The sequence below is a fragment of the Loxodonta africana genome, chromosome 2 (genome assembly GCF_030014295.1).
Source record: "Loxodonta africana isolate mLoxAfr1 chromosome 2, mLoxAfr1.hap2, whole genome shotgun sequence".
Classification (NCBI taxonomy): domain Eukaryota; kingdom Metazoa; phylum Chordata; class Mammalia; order Proboscidea; family Elephantidae; genus Loxodonta; species Loxodonta africana.
Genome location: NC_087343.1, coordinates 124,909,981 through 124,930,124, shown reverse-complemented (window position 1 = coordinate 124,930,124; position 20,144 = coordinate 124,909,981). Strand labels below are relative to the sequence as shown.

General features: G+C 56.5%; 1 protein-coding gene across 2 annotated transcripts; it reads left to right on the top strand.

Moving 5' to 3' along the window:
- Positions 1–4,727: 4,727 nt before the first annotated feature.
- Positions 4,728–19,428, top strand: PDLIM4 (PDZ and LIM domain 4). Of its 2 annotated transcripts, XM_003404452.4 has the most exons (7): positions 4,728–4,859; positions 9,482–9,633; positions 13,389–13,470; positions 17,959–18,140; positions 18,352–18,518; positions 18,841–18,958; positions 19,104–19,428. In XM_003404452.4, exons 1-7 carry the CDS (start codon positions 4,767–4,769, stop codon positions 19,306–19,308), a joined length of 999 nt encoding a protein of 332 aa, XP_003404500.2. In that variant the 5' UTR covers positions 4,728–4,766; the 3' UTR covers positions 19,309–19,428. The 2 variants fall into 2 exon arrangements, with proteins under 2 accessions (XP_003404500.2, XP_064131372.1); XM_064275302.1 differs by lacking the exon at positions 18,841–18,958 and having other exon boundaries at positions 19,104–19,281.
- Positions 19,429–20,144: the final 716 nt, after the last annotated feature.

Here is a 20,144-nt window from a genome sequence, read left to right as displayed (position 1 = left end):
TGACTTCTAAATGGAGGCATCTTCTCCTCACAGGGACCAGTGTGGTTGGGCTGAAAGAAGCCTTCAGCTGTTGGGGGAAGCTGAAAACCTGAGATCCCCTGGGCTAGGACTCTATTCTGGGGGCTGCGGATAGAACTGAGGGATATAATGCTGGGGAAGGCTGGGGGACCTTGGGCAGGCCATCTGCACCTTCTGGTCTGGGCCTCCTCACATGAATAAGGGTGGGGGCTGCAAGAATGGGGATCTCCTTGAGGCAGGGGCAGGGCTATGGTGTCTTTCTAGCTGCTTGCACAACACTGCCACACAGGCCTCACCATCACCACTGACAGCCTGTTCTGTCACTTCCCTGCCTGTGCTGGGCTGAGCCAAGTCTCTAGCTTTCCCATAGTTTGCTGCCTCCCGCCTTGTGTGAGATGCCACTCCTCCCAACGCCCTCTGCTCCCTGGCCTCAGGGCCAAGCCTTCCTGGGCCCAGCTGGGTAAACCTGCCCCCCACCCCGCCACCTGGCAGCCCCTTTGTTGGGTTGAAACCCAGAGCAGACTGGTTTTCTCTGTGAAAACAGAGACAAAGCAGGTCTGACAAGGATGACGCTGGGATTGCAGGTATGACTGAGACATGTCTATACCCTGGAACAAGGAGCATGGCACAAAGTCTCCAACACAGGGGCTAAACCCCAGCTCCACCACTTGCTTGGGGCAGTCACTCACCTCTGAGGTTCGGTTTCCTGAAGAGAATTGGTTCTGTTTTTCTTCCAGGGAAGCCGGTTGTGTCAACCCTGGAATCTGGCTCAGTGCCAGCAACAAGACTCCAGTTGGCAGGATCAGTTTTGTCCCTGTTTGGACCTTCAGAGGCTGGCTCCCTCCAAAACCCCCAGCCTTTCAGCTTCCAGAGGAGGCATGGAAATTTGGAGATTCCCCATCGTACCCCCCTCCCTCCAAGTCTAGTCAGCCAGCTCTAGGCTGAGCACACAGCAGGCACAAGACTTTTTTTTTTTTTTTTTTAGAACTGGGAAACTCCCTTTGTCACAAACATACCCTCTCTTGTGTGTTTTGCTGCACCAAACCCAGCTAAAGACCAGCTCTGTTGCCTCCTTCACTGAGTCCCAAACTCCCAACATATGCTGTGCATCAGACCCCAACCCACCTCACAGGCTGTACCCTGCCTAGGGCCTTCCTTGGTTCCCTGTCACTGAAGGGTCAAATCCCAGGTCTACAGGAGGCCCACACAGCTCCTTCCTATCCAGCTCTGCCCTTCCACAGTCTGCTGTCCCCTCTATGCTACAGACTCACAGGCTCCTGACCTTGACCAGCAGGCCTCTTGGGAGAACATACTTCAGGGTGGCCAGAGGTCACATTGAGCAGGGGATTCCTCCAGTTTTTCTCCTCTGGCTGTCCTGAGGCAGCCCCTCTGGGGCCTCAGGGTTCTCAATGCTGTGTACTGGGCCTCCCTGAAAGAGTGGATGCCCTACCAAGGATTCAGATCCCTTTGAAATACAGGCTATTGGCTGGGGTTGGGGGGAAGCTTGAAAGAGGGGATATATTGGCCCAAGAAGCTGAGTCTGAATGAGGCAGACTCCATCCAGAGACATGTGGCCACTGGGCCAGGGCGGAGCTGGTCAAGGTCTGAGCTCTGTGGCCAGCCCCCATTCTCACAGGCAGGTACTCTGAGTGTGAGCTGCACCCTGCTCCCCAGCTCCACTCTACCCCTGGAACTGCTTCTAATTCTGGGCTGTCTCCTGAGCTGTTCCTACAGTCTTAGGTTGTTCCTGCCCCACCTCCATCCTCCCCCTCATCCCAAGGCTCAGCCCCAAAGGCATCTCCCAAGGGCATCAGCTCCTGCTGGAGCCTGCCAGCCCTCTGAGGAAAGAGCACTGCAGCTTCCCCTGAACTTGGACAGGAGACCCTGGACTGGCTGCACACAGAGAGCCTTGGGCCACTTGGGACTCCTATGAAAGACATAGGGCTGCTGGGTGTGGCCTCCAAGGCAGCAGGAGCAGAAGTTTTCACCCTTCTCCATCCCTTCACACCCTCCCTGTCTCCCTCTGGGCCATGGTTGAGGGGTGAGCTAATCATTCCCATAACAGTGATAATGTTGATAGTAGTAGTTGTTTTTGAGCACCTTGTGTGTGCCAGGCTATGTGATCGGTGCTGCGGAAACACAAATAAATAAGATCAACACAGCCCCTGCCCTTATGGATGCCTTTATCCTGGCCGTGGGCAGCCACAGGCCTTGGTATATGGAGAATACTTAGTACCCACTTGTTGAATGAAGAATGTATGAAATGAGCAGCACAGACGCCTGGTGGAGTGTGCAGTGAACACGTGAAGGCCGCTAGGGCAGAGGTGAGGCATGATCTGGTCACATTCCCCCACCCCACCTTGGAGAGGGCTCACAGACCCTATGGCTTGGTGCCCCAGCAAAATAGGGACCCAACAACACAGCAATCCTCCAAGACCCTCCAAGACAAGGTAGTAAGGGGGAAAAGGAAATTCTGAGGGCTTCCTGGAGGAAGTATTTGGGAGGAGTTAGAGAAGCTGTAACGTCTGCAGCTTGTATGACCTGCAGTCCAGAACCCAGGGTACTCATGAGTGGACTCACAGTGTGGCCCATTAGAAGGGGCTGTACCCAGCCCTCAGGAGCACAGCCTGGTCCAAGCCTCTGTCCTATGGGAGGTCCCAGGCAGGAGTGTATCTCTGATGTTCCTTCCAGTCAGGGATGTCGTCAAAGGCCCACAGTAGTGGGCAATGGGATAGACCCTGAACAGCCTACATTTCCCCAACTTGCCCCAGAAATTGCACAATGAAATGGGAGAGTTTATGTACCAGACTCTAGAAGGGTGGCTCCTTCCTCCGTCCCCATCTCCAGACCAGTGAGGGAAGCCTCCAGAGATGGTTTACAATGCCCAGAGGCTAAGGTGCCAGAAAAATCACATTCAGGAGGACTATTTCTGGAAGGGGGTGGCATGGTCCCCTTAGACAGAAGTAAACAGGAAGACAATGAAGGAGTTTTAGGATGGGAGGGGGATTTTGGCAGTCCCTGGAGGTGTGTAAGCTGGGAGAAGGAAGCAATGTCTGAGGGGGTGTTTCAGGAAACCACAGTGGGATGCCCTGGGTGGAGGTTTCCACAGATCCTTGAGGACCCCTCCTCCCCAGCAAATCTCTGCACCATTTACATCCACTATGACTCTTGGAGTCCAGATGGGGTCTCTGACCACTGGCCACACTGTGTACCCACCCCAGAAACAGCCAGTGATAAGTGATAGATGCCCACCACCACCCTCACCCAGTGGAGTCCAAATTCCCAGGAATTTCTGACCAAGTCTCCTCCTGGCCATTACACGTCTGTCCACATAGGGCCCAAGTCTGCACAAGGCTGCGCAAACCTCCTCCACCACACAATGCTGAGAACCCAATGGTCCATGTTCTGTGGACCTGGACACATACCCTCCACACACAACACTGACACACACACACTATTCACGTTGTTCCCCTCTCAGCAGCACCTTGTCTCCCAGAGAGGCACCCACATTCCACCCTGAACAGCCTCCTCTTTTCTAGTCCCACTGCCCTGGGTTTGTACCCCTCCAGGTGACCCTCAACCTTGGGGAATGTTAGAGACGCTTTGGACCCATCTTTCCCACAGCCTGTAAGCATCCCCAGGGCAGGGCCCTTACCAGAGCTTGGCCAAGGGGGCACATAGAGTTGTCAAGAATGTCGACTAAATTAGTGGCCTCCTCAGGGTGTGGAGAAGTAAACAGTGTCACTGTGATGTGGACACATGAGAGGTGTCCAGAAGACTCAGAGGGTGGTAGGCAGGGCCCTGGCCAACTTGTAGCATCTATCCAGGCTGTCCATCGACCTCTCTTGGGGGGCACTGATGTGAAAGTGAAGACCAAGAAAAGGGCTGCATGGGCTTCACTTCCCTCCACTCTGGCACAGCCACCGTAGCTGCTCCTTTCCCAAGAAGCCTGGGAAAACAAATCTCCTTGCAAAGGAGAGGGACGGGCTGTGAATGACTGGCCCAGGAGAAGGGAGTGGCCAGAGAAGACCTGAGTGTCCTGGGGAGATGAGGACATCTGGAAGTGCAAAGCACCATTTATTCTAGACTCAAGTCAGAGGTCACTCCCTCCAGGCAGCCTTTCTGGCCTCCCCAAACTAGGTTTGGTGTCTTTTTGTCCCCACCTCCATACTTGGCGCTGCTTGTGTTTCCCTGGGGGTCCGGGCCTGCTCGGGCCCAGGGCTCCGCGAACGGTGCGTGCAGTTCAGAGGGCTGCTCACAATGAGGGGTGGGGCCGCAGGTTTGCCCGCTGGGAGTTTGAGGAGGTTTGTAGCAAGGCGCGGCCCCATCCCCCATCTGAGCCACCGCCCCCATACCCCTCCCCGGGCTGGGGCGCCGCCCCATAGAAGCAACTTCAAAGAGCCTGTGCCTGAGCTTCAGCAGCCGGGGTCGGGTCCGCGGCCTGCAGAGCGCAGACCCGGGCCGATCCGGGACGTCTGGCTCTCCCAGCCCGGGGCTGAGAACTAGGTCGGGGTGCGGGGTTCCGGGCAGCCAGGGCTGAGGGGCGGTTCTCAGAGCCCCCCGAAGTGGGAGTGTCTGGCCAGGCCTTGGGGCCAATCCCGGCTCGCGGGGCGCGGGGGCGGGGGCCGGCCGGCGGAGGGGGGCTGGGGCTGGAGCGGGCGGGCCGGGGGCGGGGCGCGGCGTCCAGGCGGCGGCGGCGACGGCTCCTCAGTGTCCCGCTCGGGCTCCGGCTGCGGCTCCGGCCCGCGATGCCCCACTCCGTGACCCTGCGCGGGCCTTCGCCCTGGGGCTTCCGCCTGGTGGGCGGCCGGGACTTCAGCGCGCCTCTCACCATCTCGCGGGTGAGTCCGGCGGCTGCGGGGCGGCAGGGCGGTCTCAGGTCTGAGACCCGGTTCTCGCGGTCCGCCCGGGACCCGGATCCTCGACGTCCCTGAGGCTCGAAGACCAAGGGTTGGCTGGGGTGACCCACAATCTGTAGAGTCAGCTTCTAGGCGGGGCCGTGCCACCTCAGCCCCCTACTTCCCCCTCCCGCTGGGCCTGCCCGCCCTATCCCGTGGAGGATCCCCCCAGGAGTTCACCCACCAGCTTCCCATCCGGCCTTATTTTGGGGAAGTCGCTGTGGGCTAGGGAAGGATCCGCAGACATGGGCTAGGGTCTGGACAGATCTGCAGAGGCCCAGAAACCCTCTTCCCACCCACAGAACCCAGCCTGAGGATTTGGGGCAAAATGAGTGAGGGCTCCGTTCCCCCACTCGGGTCCTTGCCAGCAAAGCCGGGTCGCCATAGGGAGATCCAGATTTGAAAAGATAAAGATCCATCCACGTCCCCACTCTGGGCTTTGGTCAGCCTCCCACCCATGACCTCAGAAGCCTCAAGGGGAAGGGACCAGGAGGAACTTTTGGCTTCCTGGGGAAGACAAGACTTGCTTGTGAGATTTCAGGCCACCGCCCCACAGAATAGACAAGACCAGGGGGCACGATCCCTTCAAGGTTCCCAGAGCCATACCCTGCTCTAGGCTTGGGACAGAGGAGGAAGAATAGGAGGCACAGCCCCAGGTGGGGGTAGTGGAGCAGAGTCTGAGAAGGACAGAGGGGCAGAAGAGGGGACTCAAGTCCTGCCCAAAGGGGTGTCCAGTCTTGGAGAGATGGGATCCTGGCTCAGCTTCAGGGTCCCCTACTCACGAGGGCAGAAGAGGGCACTAGGGCTCTGACCTTGGGGGCCCCCCTTCTAGAGGACAGAAGAAAAAAGAACTCAGGCCCTGCCCTTGGGGGCTCCCAGTCTGGAGGGGCAGAGGAGGGGACCTGGGAGCATCCCTTGCCCCCACACAAGCTACTGTGGTCTTTAGGGGCCTGTGTTGGTAGCAAAGAACCACCTCCCCGACACCGCCCCCGCCTCCCGCCATGAGGGCCGGCAGAGCTGGCTGGCCTTTCAGACACTTCTATCGAGTTCTTGGGACATGGTGGGTGCCCGCTGGAGCATGGAATCATGGAATTCTGTTTCTGGGGGCTGGGGTGACAGGCAGGCCCAGCTGTCTTGGGAGGCTTCCCACATTTGCCCTTGACCCAAGACTTCTGAGTCCTCAGGGCCAGGGAGGTGGGTCTTCAGCACTTCAGGGAGCCTTTCATCTCCCACTTCCCTGAGGGAGCCTGCTGAGGGTGTGCATGTGCACGCCCACGAGCGGCTGTGTCTGCCTGTGTGTCAGGCAAGTGTATCTGCCTCGGTGGGCTGGTGGGGTGTTAGGCCGGCCGGCCGGCCAGGCACCATAGGCGTGAGGCCGCTGACAGGCTCGGTGGCAGCGGCTGATGGCCACAGGCGGCAGGGAGCAGAGACATCTGTTGCCCACGCGGCTGCCTGCCTGCCGAGGAAAGGCCTCCACACGTCACAGTGGCATCAGCAGTGGCCTTGTTTGGAGCTGATTGCAATGCAGGCCCCTGGCAGGGAGGCAGGCAGGCTGGGAGAGGGTTTGCTGGGAAGAGCCCCCCTTGTCCCCCAAAGTCACGCGGCAGCAGCTCAGGCCTGAGGAGACAGGATGGCTGAGCCTGGCTTTGGGTGGGATCTGAGGAGATTTACAGGACTGGGGAGGCACAGGCCACAGCTTGCCCAGCAGGTATCTCAAGGACAGATCTACAGGGACTGTCGGTATGTGGGGATTTCCTTACCAAGGGGACTTAAGACCCACTCCCGCCCATGTTTCCAGCGTCTCCCCTATCCAGGATAGCCACACTCAGACAGGGAGGAGGCTGGCTGCCTCGCAGGGTTGGGGGCTCTTAACATCAGTCCACAAAGCCTCAGGGAGCCCCAAGTACGTAGTCCAGGGCTTCTTACCCATTGACTTACTGTAATGATTGCTGGCCTTGGCCGAGTATCCACAGTGTGCCAGGCCCCACCCTAATGGGTGTTGGTTCCAGCCCCTCAAGCAACCATTCCCTAGAATGACCACTGCCATCTCAGGTAGTTTCACAACAGCCCTTGGAAGTAAGGGCTCCCTCTGGGCTTATATTACAGATGGGGAAACTGAGGCTCATAGAGGCTAAGTAATGTATCCAGAGCAGCAGACCCAGGGATAAGCCTGTGTGGAGCTTGCTGTGACTGTATGGAATGATATGGCATCTGACTCTGACAGTAGCTCCCAGCCCAGCACAGGATCTGAACTGAGCAGGTAGGGGCTGGGAATGCAGGTGAGGGCTCTGGCTCATGCCACAGCTGCCCAGCTGACCTTACTGCTCCTATCTCCCTTTCTTCTGTCTATACTGTACTCAGCAGCCAGAAGAATCTGCCTAAATTCAACTCTGGCTTGCATAGAACCCTCCATGGTTCCCAACCACTCAGAAGAAGTGCTGGCTTCTCGCTGGGCCTACAAGGCCTTGCAAAGTCTGGTCCCTGTCTCTTCTAGCACTTCGTCTCTTTCCCTCACTACATTTTAGCACAGGAACCTCCTTCTACTCTCCCTCCCAGATGAGCCGTTATACATGCTGGTCCTTCTACCAGGGACACTCTCTCCCCTCACTCCCTTTTTGCAGAGAAGCGCAGCGGCTAAGAGTACAGGATTTGGAATCAGTAGCCTTGGGTTAAAATTCTGACTCTGTCATTTATCAATTCAGTGTCCTTCTATACTTCCCAGGACCTCGGTTTTCTCATCTAGGAAGTGGGCTTGTCCTGAGGATAAATGAGACAATGTACATAAAGGCATCTGGGAGAGTCATGGTTTCCTGGCCTGGTGCCCTCTCTGACCAGAACTCCCCAAGCAGAGCTGGCAGAGTCCCAGCCACCCTTGCTTTTGAGAACTTCATCCGCCCACAGGGGCCTGAATACACCCCTTGTGTTGGCTGAGTCATCCTGCAGCTAGCCACCTCCTGAGGGGAAAGATTCTTCTCCCGTGTGGGGGACTGAGACAAGGCATTCCCTCCCCCAAGCTTCTCTATCTTCATCTGTAAAATGGGGATGAGAACAGCCCTTCCTTCATCAGATGGTTGAGAAGTTGCCATGAGTTAATTATGGGTAAAGTGCTGAGCCCAAGCCCTGGCACAAAACAAGTATCCATGAAGGAGAGGGGTCCTAGAGCAGGGCCTTGAGGAGAGGGTAGAATCGTGCCAAGTAGACACCTCCCTCAGGAGGGCAGTCCTATGCAGGTGCCCAAGCCCTATGAATGAACACTAATGTTGGGCTGGTTAGCTGAGGGTGCCCTACTCCAGAAGAGGAACATTCCTTGGGACGGCCTATTTCACGTCAGCCCGGGCAGTACCCACACCAGACCTCCAGCCAAGAAATTGCTACCACTTTCAACCTCAGCTTTGCCCACTCACTACTGGGAGCTGGCTTAGCTGAGCCTGGCCAAGCTTCCAGAAGCTGGCGGCTGTTGCGCCACAGCTGGGCACCAGCTTGAGAGACTGGGTAGGATGAGGGTACCTGAAGTCTATTTCTGGAGGCTGTTCTGGGGCCAGAGCCAGGGTAAGGATACCCTGTTACCTGGATTCCCCTGGGCTGCTTACTAAGATCATCTTGTGAGCCTGTCTCCAACCCTGTATGGTCCTTATCAGGATACCAATATTGTAAGAGACTCCAGAAGTAGTAGACACTGTTTGGTTCTTTGGGATCAATGGTGGCACTGGGGTGGTCCATGCAGCTGAGACAGTGCCCATCCTGCAGAGGAAGTGGAGTGCAGTTGGCAGCTGGGACTGGACGGCCCTAGACATGCCTGGGCAGGTACTGAGACAGCTGTAGAATGAGACAATAACAATGTAGGGGGTCACACGTGATAATGGGTGCACACAGGGTATGTGGGAGCCCAGAGGAGAGGTTCCCAGAGGAAGTGGTCTCTCTGCTTAGATCTGAAAGATGAGGGGTAGTAAGCTGGGAAGTAGGGGTCAGGAGTCAAAGGAAAGAGTACTCCAGGCAGAGGGAACAGAGGTGTGGAGGTGAGAGATATCTGGTGCCTGTGAGGACCCCACTGGCAGTCAAGGGTCTGGATAGAATGTGAGTAGATAGAGGTCAATGTGGGGAGTGGGGATGAGAGGTGAGGTCAAACGAGTAGGGAGGCAAGGTCACCAAGGGTTTGAATGTCAGGTCAGGGGGCTTTATGTAGTCTGCTGGGTGGGGCCATGCCTGTGCAGGGTATTTGTGACATGTCTACACTCTGTATGTATCTGTGAGTACATGTGTCCCTTGCATGTCCTTGGGCACATGTGCAAGTTGCAAGAGTGACATCTTGCTTGTCTCAGCCCAGATGAAGCCCTGCTCTTACCCCATGAGGCCCCCAGGGACTACAGTTGGGGGTGTTTAGGGCAGAGATTTCTTCTCCTGGGCACATGGGGACCTCACCCAGCCTCTTGTCCCATCCATCCATAGGTCCAGGCTGACAGCAAGGCCATGCTGGCCAGGTTCTAGTGCTGGAGGGAGTTTAGAGCAGAGCCTGTAGCAAGGCCATATAATCACTGTGCCCAGCCATCTGACTTGTCTGCCCACAGGTCCATGCTGGCAGCAAGGCTGCACTGGCTTCCCTGTGCCCCGGAGACCTGATCCAGGCCATCAATGGTGAGAGCACAGAGCTCATGACTCACCTGGAGGCGCAGAACCGCATCAAGGGCTGCCACGATCACCTCACACTCTCTGTGAGCAGGTATGCATGTGGCAGACTGGGCTGAGGTGATGGGGCACAGAGAGGTGTGAGTATGGGCAGCCAGCATCCTAGGTGAGTCTTTCTGCCTCAGCTCCCCAAAACCCCACCCAGGCACAGTCCTAGGGAGTGGTGCTTTTATGAGAGCCTGGTAGGCACTGGTCAGAGCTGAGCGGGGATTAAGAGGGGAAGAAGCCAAGAATTTATGGCAGAGAGCAGGCAGCCCAAAAAAACCAGGGCTGAAATAAGACTTGGGTAGCCTCTAGAGGGTTGATTTCAGTCCTTGACCCTGAGTGCTTTGACTGTTTCAGAGCACTTTCTTGTCCAGCACCTCATTTAACCATCTCACCAACTTAACAAGTTAAGACCTAATATAGTTCCCACTTTACAGACAAGATAGCTGAGGCTCAGAAAGGTTAGAGGGTGTTTGAAGTAGGGAAGCAGATTTGACCTCACGTCTCTCACTTCCAGAGTCTCCACTTCCTTTACCTGTCTGCTGACCACTCCTACCAGCCCCACAGCTGCCCCTGCCTTAGCTGTCCCCCTCACAGCCCAGGCCTCTGCCTTGTTTTAATCTGGATGTGGGACAAGCTTCCTGCCATGAACTACATAATTCTGTGTCCCCCATCATGAAGGGGAGGAAAAGGGGGAACCAAGCCCCACCATGCCCTACAGATGGTTTAGGATGAAGGGTCCACCTGGCTGTCCCCCTGCCTTGCTGAGGGCCTGAGCCTTTGGTCAGCTCTGACAGGCAGTTGGCCTGGTCATGGCTGAGTGTGATCTTCCCAGTCTGCTGTCCTCCCTGGATCCAGGAGAGTCAGGCATAACTGTTCAGCTCTGCTATATTTACTGTTGACAGAGACTTTCCAAGACCCCCTTATGGAAGTGTGTGGGCAAAGCCTCCAAAAACTACAACACTGCTAACCATGCTGTAGTGCTGGTGTGGTGGAGAGGGGTGATCCCTTGGCCTAGGGCCATTGAACATGGTTAGAAGACTTCTGAGGTAGCCCCTGTCTATGCCTGGCCCATGTCTGGGTTGGAGTCAGGACCCTTGGCTGTTCCCCTGAGGCTGTGTAGGCCCAGCTACAAGCCCAGGGCCTTGTACACTCCATCTGCCACATAGCAAGGAGCTCCCAGCCTGGGAGTTCAGCAGAGCTAGTCCTTAATCAGACTCTGTGGGACCTTAAGTACAATGGATAAACCCTGTGAGCCTGGGTTTCCTCTCCCATAAAATGGGATCACATTCCTCACCCTCTCCCAGACTGAGGTACAGGCTGGATGAGGGAAATGTCAGGTCAGCACTGCTCTGCCAGTGAATAGCCTCTGAGGCCGCCCTGCTTGGCTGGGTTCCTGGGCCCTGACTCACCTCCGGCTTTGGCTATATATGAGTGAACAAGGGGAGCCCTGGTGGTATGGGTAGGGGGATTCACCGGGGGCGTGAGTCAAGAGCCTGGAATAGAGGTTCCCAGAGGCAGTGATGTCAGGGGAGGGTGAGTGGGGTGGGGGCAGAGATCTCCCTTCCTTCCTTCCTTCCCTGGTCATTTGTTCCAAGCCAGTCATAGATGCAACCAGGGGTCTATGGAGCCTTGACTTGTTCTGCTCTGGGCATTTCAGCCCTAAAATGCAGCCGGGCCATGGAGCAGGTGAGAGAACATTCTCTATACTTGAGAACTGTGCTGTCCTCCAGCAAGTGATTTAATTTCTGAGCTCTTAATTTCCTCAACTCCAAAATGGGGACACTCTTAGGATCTGGGGATTGAGTATTTTGACATACCAGTCCTGCTCAATCAGGGTGAAAACCCAGGGCCCTCCCTTCCAGCCCCCTATTTCTATCCCTCACACGTACAGACTCTGGAGGGGGGGAAGACCTGGAGCCACCTTGACCCTCTGGGCCGACACTTCTCCTGGGTTCACAGTTGGGTGCCTTCCCACCCATGAGGCCTCTGATCCTGCTTACAATCCTGCCTGCCATGCCAAGACCTATGCCCTGGGCCCCAAAGGCCCTCCAACATGGACTCTGGAAGCCTGGTGTAGTGAGCTGGTTGGAGGGAGTTACTCTACCCTAACCCCTCAAGGTCCTACCTAGACCAGCATCCCTACCTGCCGTCTTGAGTACAGAGGTCTTTAGTCTCCCACAGAATAAAAAGTGAGCTGAAGCCCCAAGCTTCCCAGCTATGTCTAAAGCCCAAAGGCAGGCATTCAAAAATCTAATGTAACCCATACTTCCCGGGTATGTTTTATAGGTTCAGGACTTTCCTGACATCAGTTCCAAATGGGGCCTCTGATGGGTTTCCTGCCACTCATCACGTGTGGTCCAAGATGCCTTTGCACAGCCCACCCTTTGGCTGTCATTTTATTTAAAGATGTCAGAAGAAGCCACCTGCCCAGCCTGAAATGGAGGCCTGGTGGTCAAGGGGTGACACGTGAATAAGCCCTGCATTCCATTCTGATACCTTGTGCCACTTTCATGGCTCTGGGCACTTTGTGTCTTCTGACCCTTAGACTTCAGGCTTGTATGCTCCTTTGGGCAGAACTTCAGGGAAGTATAAGGGCAGATAGCCACACAAAATGCCCCAGGTTTGTCCCAGTGGTGTTTCGAGCGGATAGAGGACAGAGTTGGAGCTGTGAGTTAGGGCAGTCACTTGGGAGCTTGGTTGAGGAGACTGGAGTTGGAGGTGAGGGGAGTGGTATTGCCCTGGGCAGCAGGGCCTTGGTGCTGGGCCCACTGAAGGCTGTGGAGTAAAGAGGAAGTCTGCAGGGAGCTACAGAATGGGCAGAGATGAGGAAGTGCAGGGTGAGTGTGGAATACAGACAGATTGTTAAGAACCTCGGCTGAGTCAAGGCAGAGTTGAGTTGCTGGGGGAGTGGTAAGACCTGGAGAAACCCCAGGAGGCACATTGTTTTCCTTTGGTCTAGCCAGCCTCACTTCACACCCACCTGCCACTTCTGGGAGTGGTGACAGGTAAGAGCTGGACCCTGTGGACAGTCGGACAGTTGGGGCCAAGCACCCTCCTGGCCATCTTCTCACAGGGCTACTGAGTAGCAGGCCTGAGCTCCAGGCCTGTAGTCTCTGGCCCGCCTGCCCCACTTATGGCAGGTTTACGATGTTTTTCTCCCTCCTGAGTGGTGTTTGCCGTTTGGTTTCTATGGCGAAGCAGGAATTTCCTAATGGCCTGTTTCCCATCTGGGCTGGGCAGACATCAGTGATGACTCTGCTGTTAGCAGCAGGAGGGGAGGCACACCCCTCAGGGCCTTCTTTCCACCATCGCCTGGAGCTGATGGAGGTCTGACCCCCAGGCTCGCTCCTGAAGCTATGGGTAGCAGAAGGGTGGGCAGAAGGACTCCTAGCTGGCCCTCAGGGTGAAAAGTGCGGGGAGGCCTGGGCCACCTGGGCCACTCATCAATGTGTGAGGCCTGGCTCCCCCTGCTGTGAGCTGGCCTCTTTGAGCTGTGTGTCTGTAGGCCACAGAGAGGGTGGAAGAGTGGAGAAGCTGCAGGGCTTCTGCTGCAACCTCCCCAGGAACCAGACCAGAGAAGAATGGAGCAGCTGATGGGAAAGGGAGCACACAGCCTTGCCCCAGGAGGATGGCAGAAGTGTGTCTCCTTGCCACAGTGGCCACCATTGTGGTACAGGGGAAGGAGTCTGAGTGGTATCTTCCTCCCCGCAGGGTACCAGGCCTGGTCCTTGGTGGCTCTGATTCCCAGCCATAGTGGGTAGGGTAGGCAGACATATCTGACCATTCCAATTTCTGCCACAGGCCTGAGGGTAGGAGCTGGCCCAATGCCCCTGAGGACAGCAAGGCGCAGGCACACAGGATCCAGATCGACCCTGAGGCTCAGGTATGTACAGACACCACCTGGACTGGCCTGACCTGTCTCAGTATCAGCCCAGGGCAGAGGGACCAGGCCTAGTCCACAGGTTCACCTGCACTGGGTGTCCTCACTGTGGCTCTCAGATACCTGAGCAGAAGTCCTCTCTGGGCCATACCCATGCCTATGCCTCATCCCTTGCTCCCTAGGTGGTGGGCACCTGCTGGAGGCTCTCTCTGTACCCCAGGAAGTCCTGGATTCTGGGACAAAACTACCTATAATGGGCAGGGGTTGGACTAGGCCTTGGCTCAGGGTTTACCACCCACCCAGCTGGGGTCCACTCAGGTACCCAGTGATGTTAGACCTGGAAGAAGTCACTAGACTTGGGGAGGGTGGGGGCACCATCAGGTTGTGGGACACTCCTCTGTCTCATCCTAGCCTTGGACACCCAGTTGGTCTGAGAATAGCAAACTGCAGGCTGCAAGACTGACTTTAGAGTATAGGCACTGCCTTACCCCATCCCTGACCATCCTGTGCTTGAACCTAGCAGACCTTGGGCCACAGGCCTGTCTGCCCAGTCACCTCCCTGTGTATGGCAGGAGTTAAAGCTATGATCCTGCCCTCAAGAAGAGCAAGGTGGGCCGGCTGCTCCAGCACCTTGTTTTGCCATGGACATGAAGGGTAGCCAAGTTGGCAAGACTGAAGTGCCCAGAGCCAGCTTGACATCTCTGTGCAACAGAGCCTGGACAAGGTGGGGACTGGGCTGGTCTCTGGCAGAGCCAGAACCAGGAGGCCCAGTATGTGGGATCACGGCTTCCTGGGCCTGTTTGTGTCAACTCTTGCACCATGGGGGAAAAGAGACCAGAGCAGGGAAAGATTTTGCTGAACCAGAGGGAAGGATCTGCCCTGGCCTCACCCTCACCAACTACCTCAATCCCTGACATTTGTTCCCTGTGACATTTGTTGGCATCCCTGAGACCTGGTGCTTACCAGATGCCAGCAAGTACCGATTAGGCAGGCGAAAGGCACTTAGCAGTTTTGGGATGTAGGAAGCCAGGGGTTGAAGGAGCCCAGAGTAGGTACATGAGTTAGCCAAGTGGTCAGAGAGGGCTTCCTGGAGGAGGGGATATCCACACCAAAATCTGAAGGCCAAGGAAGAATAAGGTAGGCAGAGGGGCGTGGGAAGAAGAAGTGTGCTCAGAAAGCTTATACAAAGGCCCAGAGATGAGAGTGTACCACAGGTTCAGCGAACAGAAAAGTCCCGCTGGGTTAGAGGGCAGAGGCAACGGATGAGGTACTGGGTCAGGGCCACGGAGAGGCTCTCAGGCTTCATCTGGGGCCTCAGGTATTCTTGCAGAGATTCATGGCCACACCTGTATCTCAGAAACTTGCTGTGGTGGGCCCATGGATCTGAGACCCTGGGGGTGGTAGTAGTGGGCAGCTGTCAGCTTAAATAAACCAGCCAGGCCTGAATGGCCAGGCAGACGGGAGCAGCATGGTGAGGGCCCCAAGCTCATGCTTGAGGCCCAGCTTCCCTCACAGCCCGGCAGTGCCAGGATGGATAGGACAAGGGGGCTTGAGCTTTGGAATCTGAAGCTCAGCTCTGTTCAGTCTCCCAGGAGAGGCTCAGGACCAGTGACCTGGGGAGATGGGCACTTATCCTCGATGACTCCCTCCCAGACCAGAATGCCAGTGACTCAGGCTGGAGAGGGAGGGATTTTCCACAAGCAATAGGGCAGCCCCTCAGCCACTGCTCTCCTTTTGTGTACTAAAAGGTCATCGGCTCCATGGGTGGCGACAGAAACACTCTCACCCAGCCCCTGCAGGGCCATGTCCTTGTTAACAGACACAGGGCGCATTGTCCCCACGTTGCTCCCACCCTCTGCCTGCAGGGTGGGGTCAGGGGAATGGGCCCCAGCTGGAGCCATCAGAAGAGGAGGATAACACAGTTGGCCCTAGGATCAGTACAAGGTGCCCCTGGCACACACCCCCAAGTGAGATGGGACAGGGCCAACTGTGGCTTCAGGCTTATCTTCCCGGTAGGCTCACAGGACATTCTCCTTCTCTCAGGTCTCATGTGGGAGCACCCAAGAGGCACTTTGCCCAGCCCAGAGAGTAGTAAAGGTGGTAATAAGGAAAGGTTTCCTGGAGGGGGTGACTTTTAAGCTGAGACCCAGAGGATGCATAGAAGCAAGGCAGGTGGAGCAGGCAGCCCTTGCACACTTGACCTGTCCTCTCCAGACCAATAGAGAGCTAGAGGTGCCATTGGCTCATCTGGACCCAGCTTCCATTTCCATCCAAGCTGACTGTCCCAGATTCTGACTATAATCGTGTGGGGGCTGGTAAGCAGGCAGTTACCCCCATTCTGCTGACAAATCCACAGAGTTTTCAACAACCTAACCAGCAGCAGGGCTGATATTCTCAAGAGGAGGAGCACATGGTACCAGGTGCACCACGACCGGGGGGCGAGGGAGGGGTACAAATCCAGGCATCCCCATGACAGCCATTCACCCAACAGGCATTTGCTGTGCTCCAGGCACTATGCTCGGTGCTTTCATCCCCACAAGAACCTGTGATGTAGAGAGCATCACGTTCCTCATATCACAAATTAAGAAACGAAGGCTCAGAGAGATGAAGACTTGCCCTGTTAGTGAGTGATAGAGCTGGGACTCAAAGTTCAGACCTACAGAGGCCGCTGCATGGGTGGCCTTGGAAGGGCAGTGGCTGCAGTGACCCTGCAGTAGTCTCCCACACCTGGGTGGGGGTGAGGTGGGGGGCCTCCTTCCTCCAACTCCTCCTTCCCACTGAAGCCTCCTCCACTTAGGGCTCAGCCCCACCCCCACCAACCACAGCCCATCTGGTCTCCATTAGAGGCTTGCGGGGCCAGCCCTGCCTGCCTGCCTGCAGCGCAGACACATGTGTGAGTGAGAGTGCTCAGGTTTCTCCGGGGCTTTTGTTGGGCCTGGTGGGGGCAGGGGGGCCTTCCTGCTGCTGCTACTGCTGCTGCTGCTGCTGCTGCATGGATGAGGCCCACCTGGGTAGCAAGAGACCCCTTTGTTGAGGCAGAGGAAGCAGGGGTGCCACCCCCACCGGGCTGCTGATCCACCCACTCTCAAGCTTCTATTCATCTCAGAGCCAGGAGAAAGCAGAGGGCAGTCCGGCAGAGCCCCACAGCCCTGACTGCTCCTATGCTGTAGGTTGCCTGAGTCCAAGCAGGCTCTTTCCTGCTAGGGGAGGCATCTTCTCCCCACCTAGTCTTCCTGTCCACACTGTTGTACAGAGAGGAAATTTACATGTCACCTTCCAGGCTGAGGCTGAGACCCACTTTCATGGCCTGGTCTCTGGTATACCACCCTAAAGTCAGGCTGCTTCAGCCATCAGCCCAGTCCCAGCATGGAGGCCACCATGGTCATCCCCAGGGTGGCCAGTGCTGGCTCTGAGTATATATAACCATGTATGAGTGATTAAGTGTGTGTAGGTGGACTGGCTAGAGTATGTGTGTGGTCCTTGTACACATATGTCTGTAAATATACTTGTGAGAGCATGTATCCTGTGTTACATTGCTGTGGGCATCCTACATATGCCCGCAAGCTGGGGGCAGTGCAGCTTTGGACTCTGCAGGGACAAGATGCCCAGTCCCCACTCAGGCCCACACCCACAGAGATACTGCCCTCTTCTCAAGGGCTGAGGGGACATGTTCAGGGCACTCCTCCTCCAAATGTTTCAGCCATGGACCCCAAGCTGGCCATGGGATAGTGGAATAGGGAGCCTTGATCCCTGGCCCAGCCACTGTCTTTGTCTGCTATGCTCACCCATTGTGGCCCAAGAACCAGAAAATGGGGTAAAGGTACAGGCCTAGAGGGACTGGGACTTCACAACTGCATACCTGAACCTTAGCCTGACTCCAAAAAGGCCTTGGACACACAGTGATTGATGACCCTTCCTGGCTGCAGGACAAGAGTTACTTGTTCCTGTACCCAGCCGTGGCACAGCACCAGGGCCACTCCTGCTAAGAAGCCACTTACTTTGTGTCAGCCATGTTGTTGTTAGGTGCCATTGAGTCAGTTCCAACTCATAGCAACCGTTTGTACAACAGAATGAGATGTCCTGCACCATCCTCATAATTGTTGCCCTATTTGAGCCCATTGTTGCAGCCATGCTGGCCTTAAAAGGCATCTGCCCTAGCACCATCCCTCATGGGCACTGCTGGTCAAAACCACCATGGGGTTCACGAGCCAACGTTGAGCCTTGGGCACTCATGTTTTCATGTCTGACATCCAACGGGCATTTCTTGTTCCTGCAGGGACTGCACCAAGCCCGAGACTCAGCCTTCCTCCTAGACCCTTTCTGGCCAGGCACCATAGCCCACAGATGACAGAGCTGGGTGGAGAAGCCAGCAGACATCTGACAAGACCTAGTATAGCAGGCTGGGGGTGGAGTATACAAGGAATGGACAGATGTCTGGCCATTCATCCCTACCCTCAGAGTCTCCCAGTGCCTTGGATCTTTCTCTAACAGGATGGCAGCCCAACACCCAGCAGACGGTCTTCAGCCGCAGGGATTGGACCAGGAGATGGCAGGCCAAGCCTGGGATCTCCATATGGGCAACCACCTCGCCTCCCGGTCCCTCACAATGGCAGCAGCAGTGAGGCCACCTTGCCGACCCAGATGAGCACCCTGCATGTGTCTCCACCCCACAGGTAGTACAAAGCCATGGCCTTTGAAGCCACACCGAGACCCCATCTTAATCCCTGATCCTCCAATCTCACAAAGTCCCATCCTGACCCCAGACACTTGATCCTTGGGTATCACCTGGTTGCATTCGGACCCCTGAGGCCTCACCAGATTCCCTAGCTGGCAGTGAAGGCTGGAACTGCAACCCTACCCCTCCTCCACCTCTCTCCCACCCAGCATTGCTGACCTGGCCAGAGGCCTCCCTCGGAATCGTGATGGTGGAGTTGACCTGGGCTCAGATGTGTACAGGATGCTCCGGGAGCCTGCTGAGCCCACGGCCTCTGAACCCAAACAGTCGGGCTCCTTCCGATACCTGCAGGGCATGCTAGAGGCTGGCGAGGGTGGTAAGACTTCTGCCACCCTACCTCATTTGCCTTCCCACTCCCTGCAGTGTCTAGAGCCCCCACTTGCCGAACCCTTAGAGATCCCACATTCCGCCTTCTGGCCATCCGCCCCTCTGCCTCCGTGGCCCATTCCCACACTTTTCACTGCGCGGGCGCGTCCTGAGCACAACTCCAGCTCTGTTGCACCCTATACACAACGCCCTTCCCGGTCCATGTGTTGATAACCCTGGAAGAGCACCCAGCCCCACACTCTGCTGAAGTGGAGCTCTTTCCTCTTCTGACCTCCGCACTCGGCTCATGGCACCTGCGCTCGCGTTTTCAGGGGAACGGCCCGGGCCTGGCAGTCCCCGGAACCTCAAGCCCACAGCCAGCAAGCTGGGAGCCCCGCTGAGTGGTCTGCAGGGGCTGCCCGAGTGCACGCGCTGTGGACACGGCATCGTGTGAGTACCCGCCCCCGCCTACCCCACCCAGACTCCGCCACTTCCCCGACCCCATCCCCCCCGACCCCGCCCGCAGCCCTAAATGGGCGAGCGCCTGCGAATCCGTCAGCCGCCCGACGCTGTCCTCTTCCATTCCCCCCACAAGGGGCACCATCGTCAAGGCACGGGACAAGCTGTATCACCCTGAATGCTTCATGTGCAGCGACTGCGGCCTGAACCTCAAGCAGCGCGGCTACTTCTTTCTGGATGAACGGCTCTACTGTGAGGGCCACGCCAAGGCGCGAGTCAAGCCGCCAGAGGGCTACGACGTGGTGGCCGTGTACCCCAACGCCAAGGTGGAACTCGTCTGAGCTGCTTCCGGGGACCTCTCGAGGGACCTCCCGTCCTTGCTCCTGTTTCGTTTAATGTCCCTCCCAGCCGTGTAAATACGAGTTTGCCTCCTGCCTCTTCTAATAAACGCCCTCAGCTCAGCCTCCTGTTGCTGCTACCAGTGGAGGCCGTCGGCCTCGAACCTGTCAGTGCCCTGGCCTGCCTCCCTCCAGCGCAGGCCATGGCTCCCAAGTGCTACAACATCTGTTCGTTGTCTACTAGGTGTCAGGTACGTCCTAGGCACCGGGTGCAATAGTGGGCAAGACAGTACCATGCAGCACTGAAGTGCGGCACAGGGGTAGTGGGGTGGCAGACGGGAATCACGTAATCAAAAATGCCAAGAGGAAGCTCTATTAATATGAGGCGAGGCAAGGTCTGGAGTGCTTCGAGGCGACATTACCTGGTCTGATCTGGGCGGGGTCAGGGAAAGTGTAAGCCGAGAATGGATGTAGGAGAGAAGAGCTCTACTGGGCGAGGGACTGTTGAAAGGTATAGCAAAGGTGAGCGCAGCCTCGTCTGTTCATCAGCGCCAACAGGGGCTGCCCCAAACAGCTGCTGGAAGGATCCCCTCCGCGGGAGGATTGTGAGGCGAGGGGGGAGAAGGGGAGGGTAGATCACGGAACCTCTATGGGCGGTATCCACCACCGCGCTTGCTTGCTTCTAGGTTTGGCCCTCTAGCACACACACCTCTATTCTTCTCCCGGGCTCCTTTTTCTTTTGCCTTCCCCTCTTCCCCACCAGGGGGCGCGCTTAATTTTCCTAAAGAAAGCAAGAAAGGGAACAGGAGGAAGATTTTAGAAAAGAACTCTCACCCAGG

Bases quoted from the DNA above. Each gene is read 5' to 3' on its own strand.
- PDLIM4 (XM_003404452.4), top strand. From the start codon at position 4,767: ATGCCCCACTCCGTGACCCTGCGCGGGCCTTCGCCCTGGGGCTTCCGC. The intron at 4,860-9,481 runs GTGAGTCCGGCG...GTCTGCCCACAG, and splicing joins CGCCTCTCACCATCTCGCGG to GTCCATGCTGGCAGCAAGGC. The intron at 18,141-18,351 runs GTAGTACAAAGC...TCTCCCACCCAG, and splicing joins CATGTGTCTCCACCCCACAG to CATTGCTGACCTGGCCAGAG.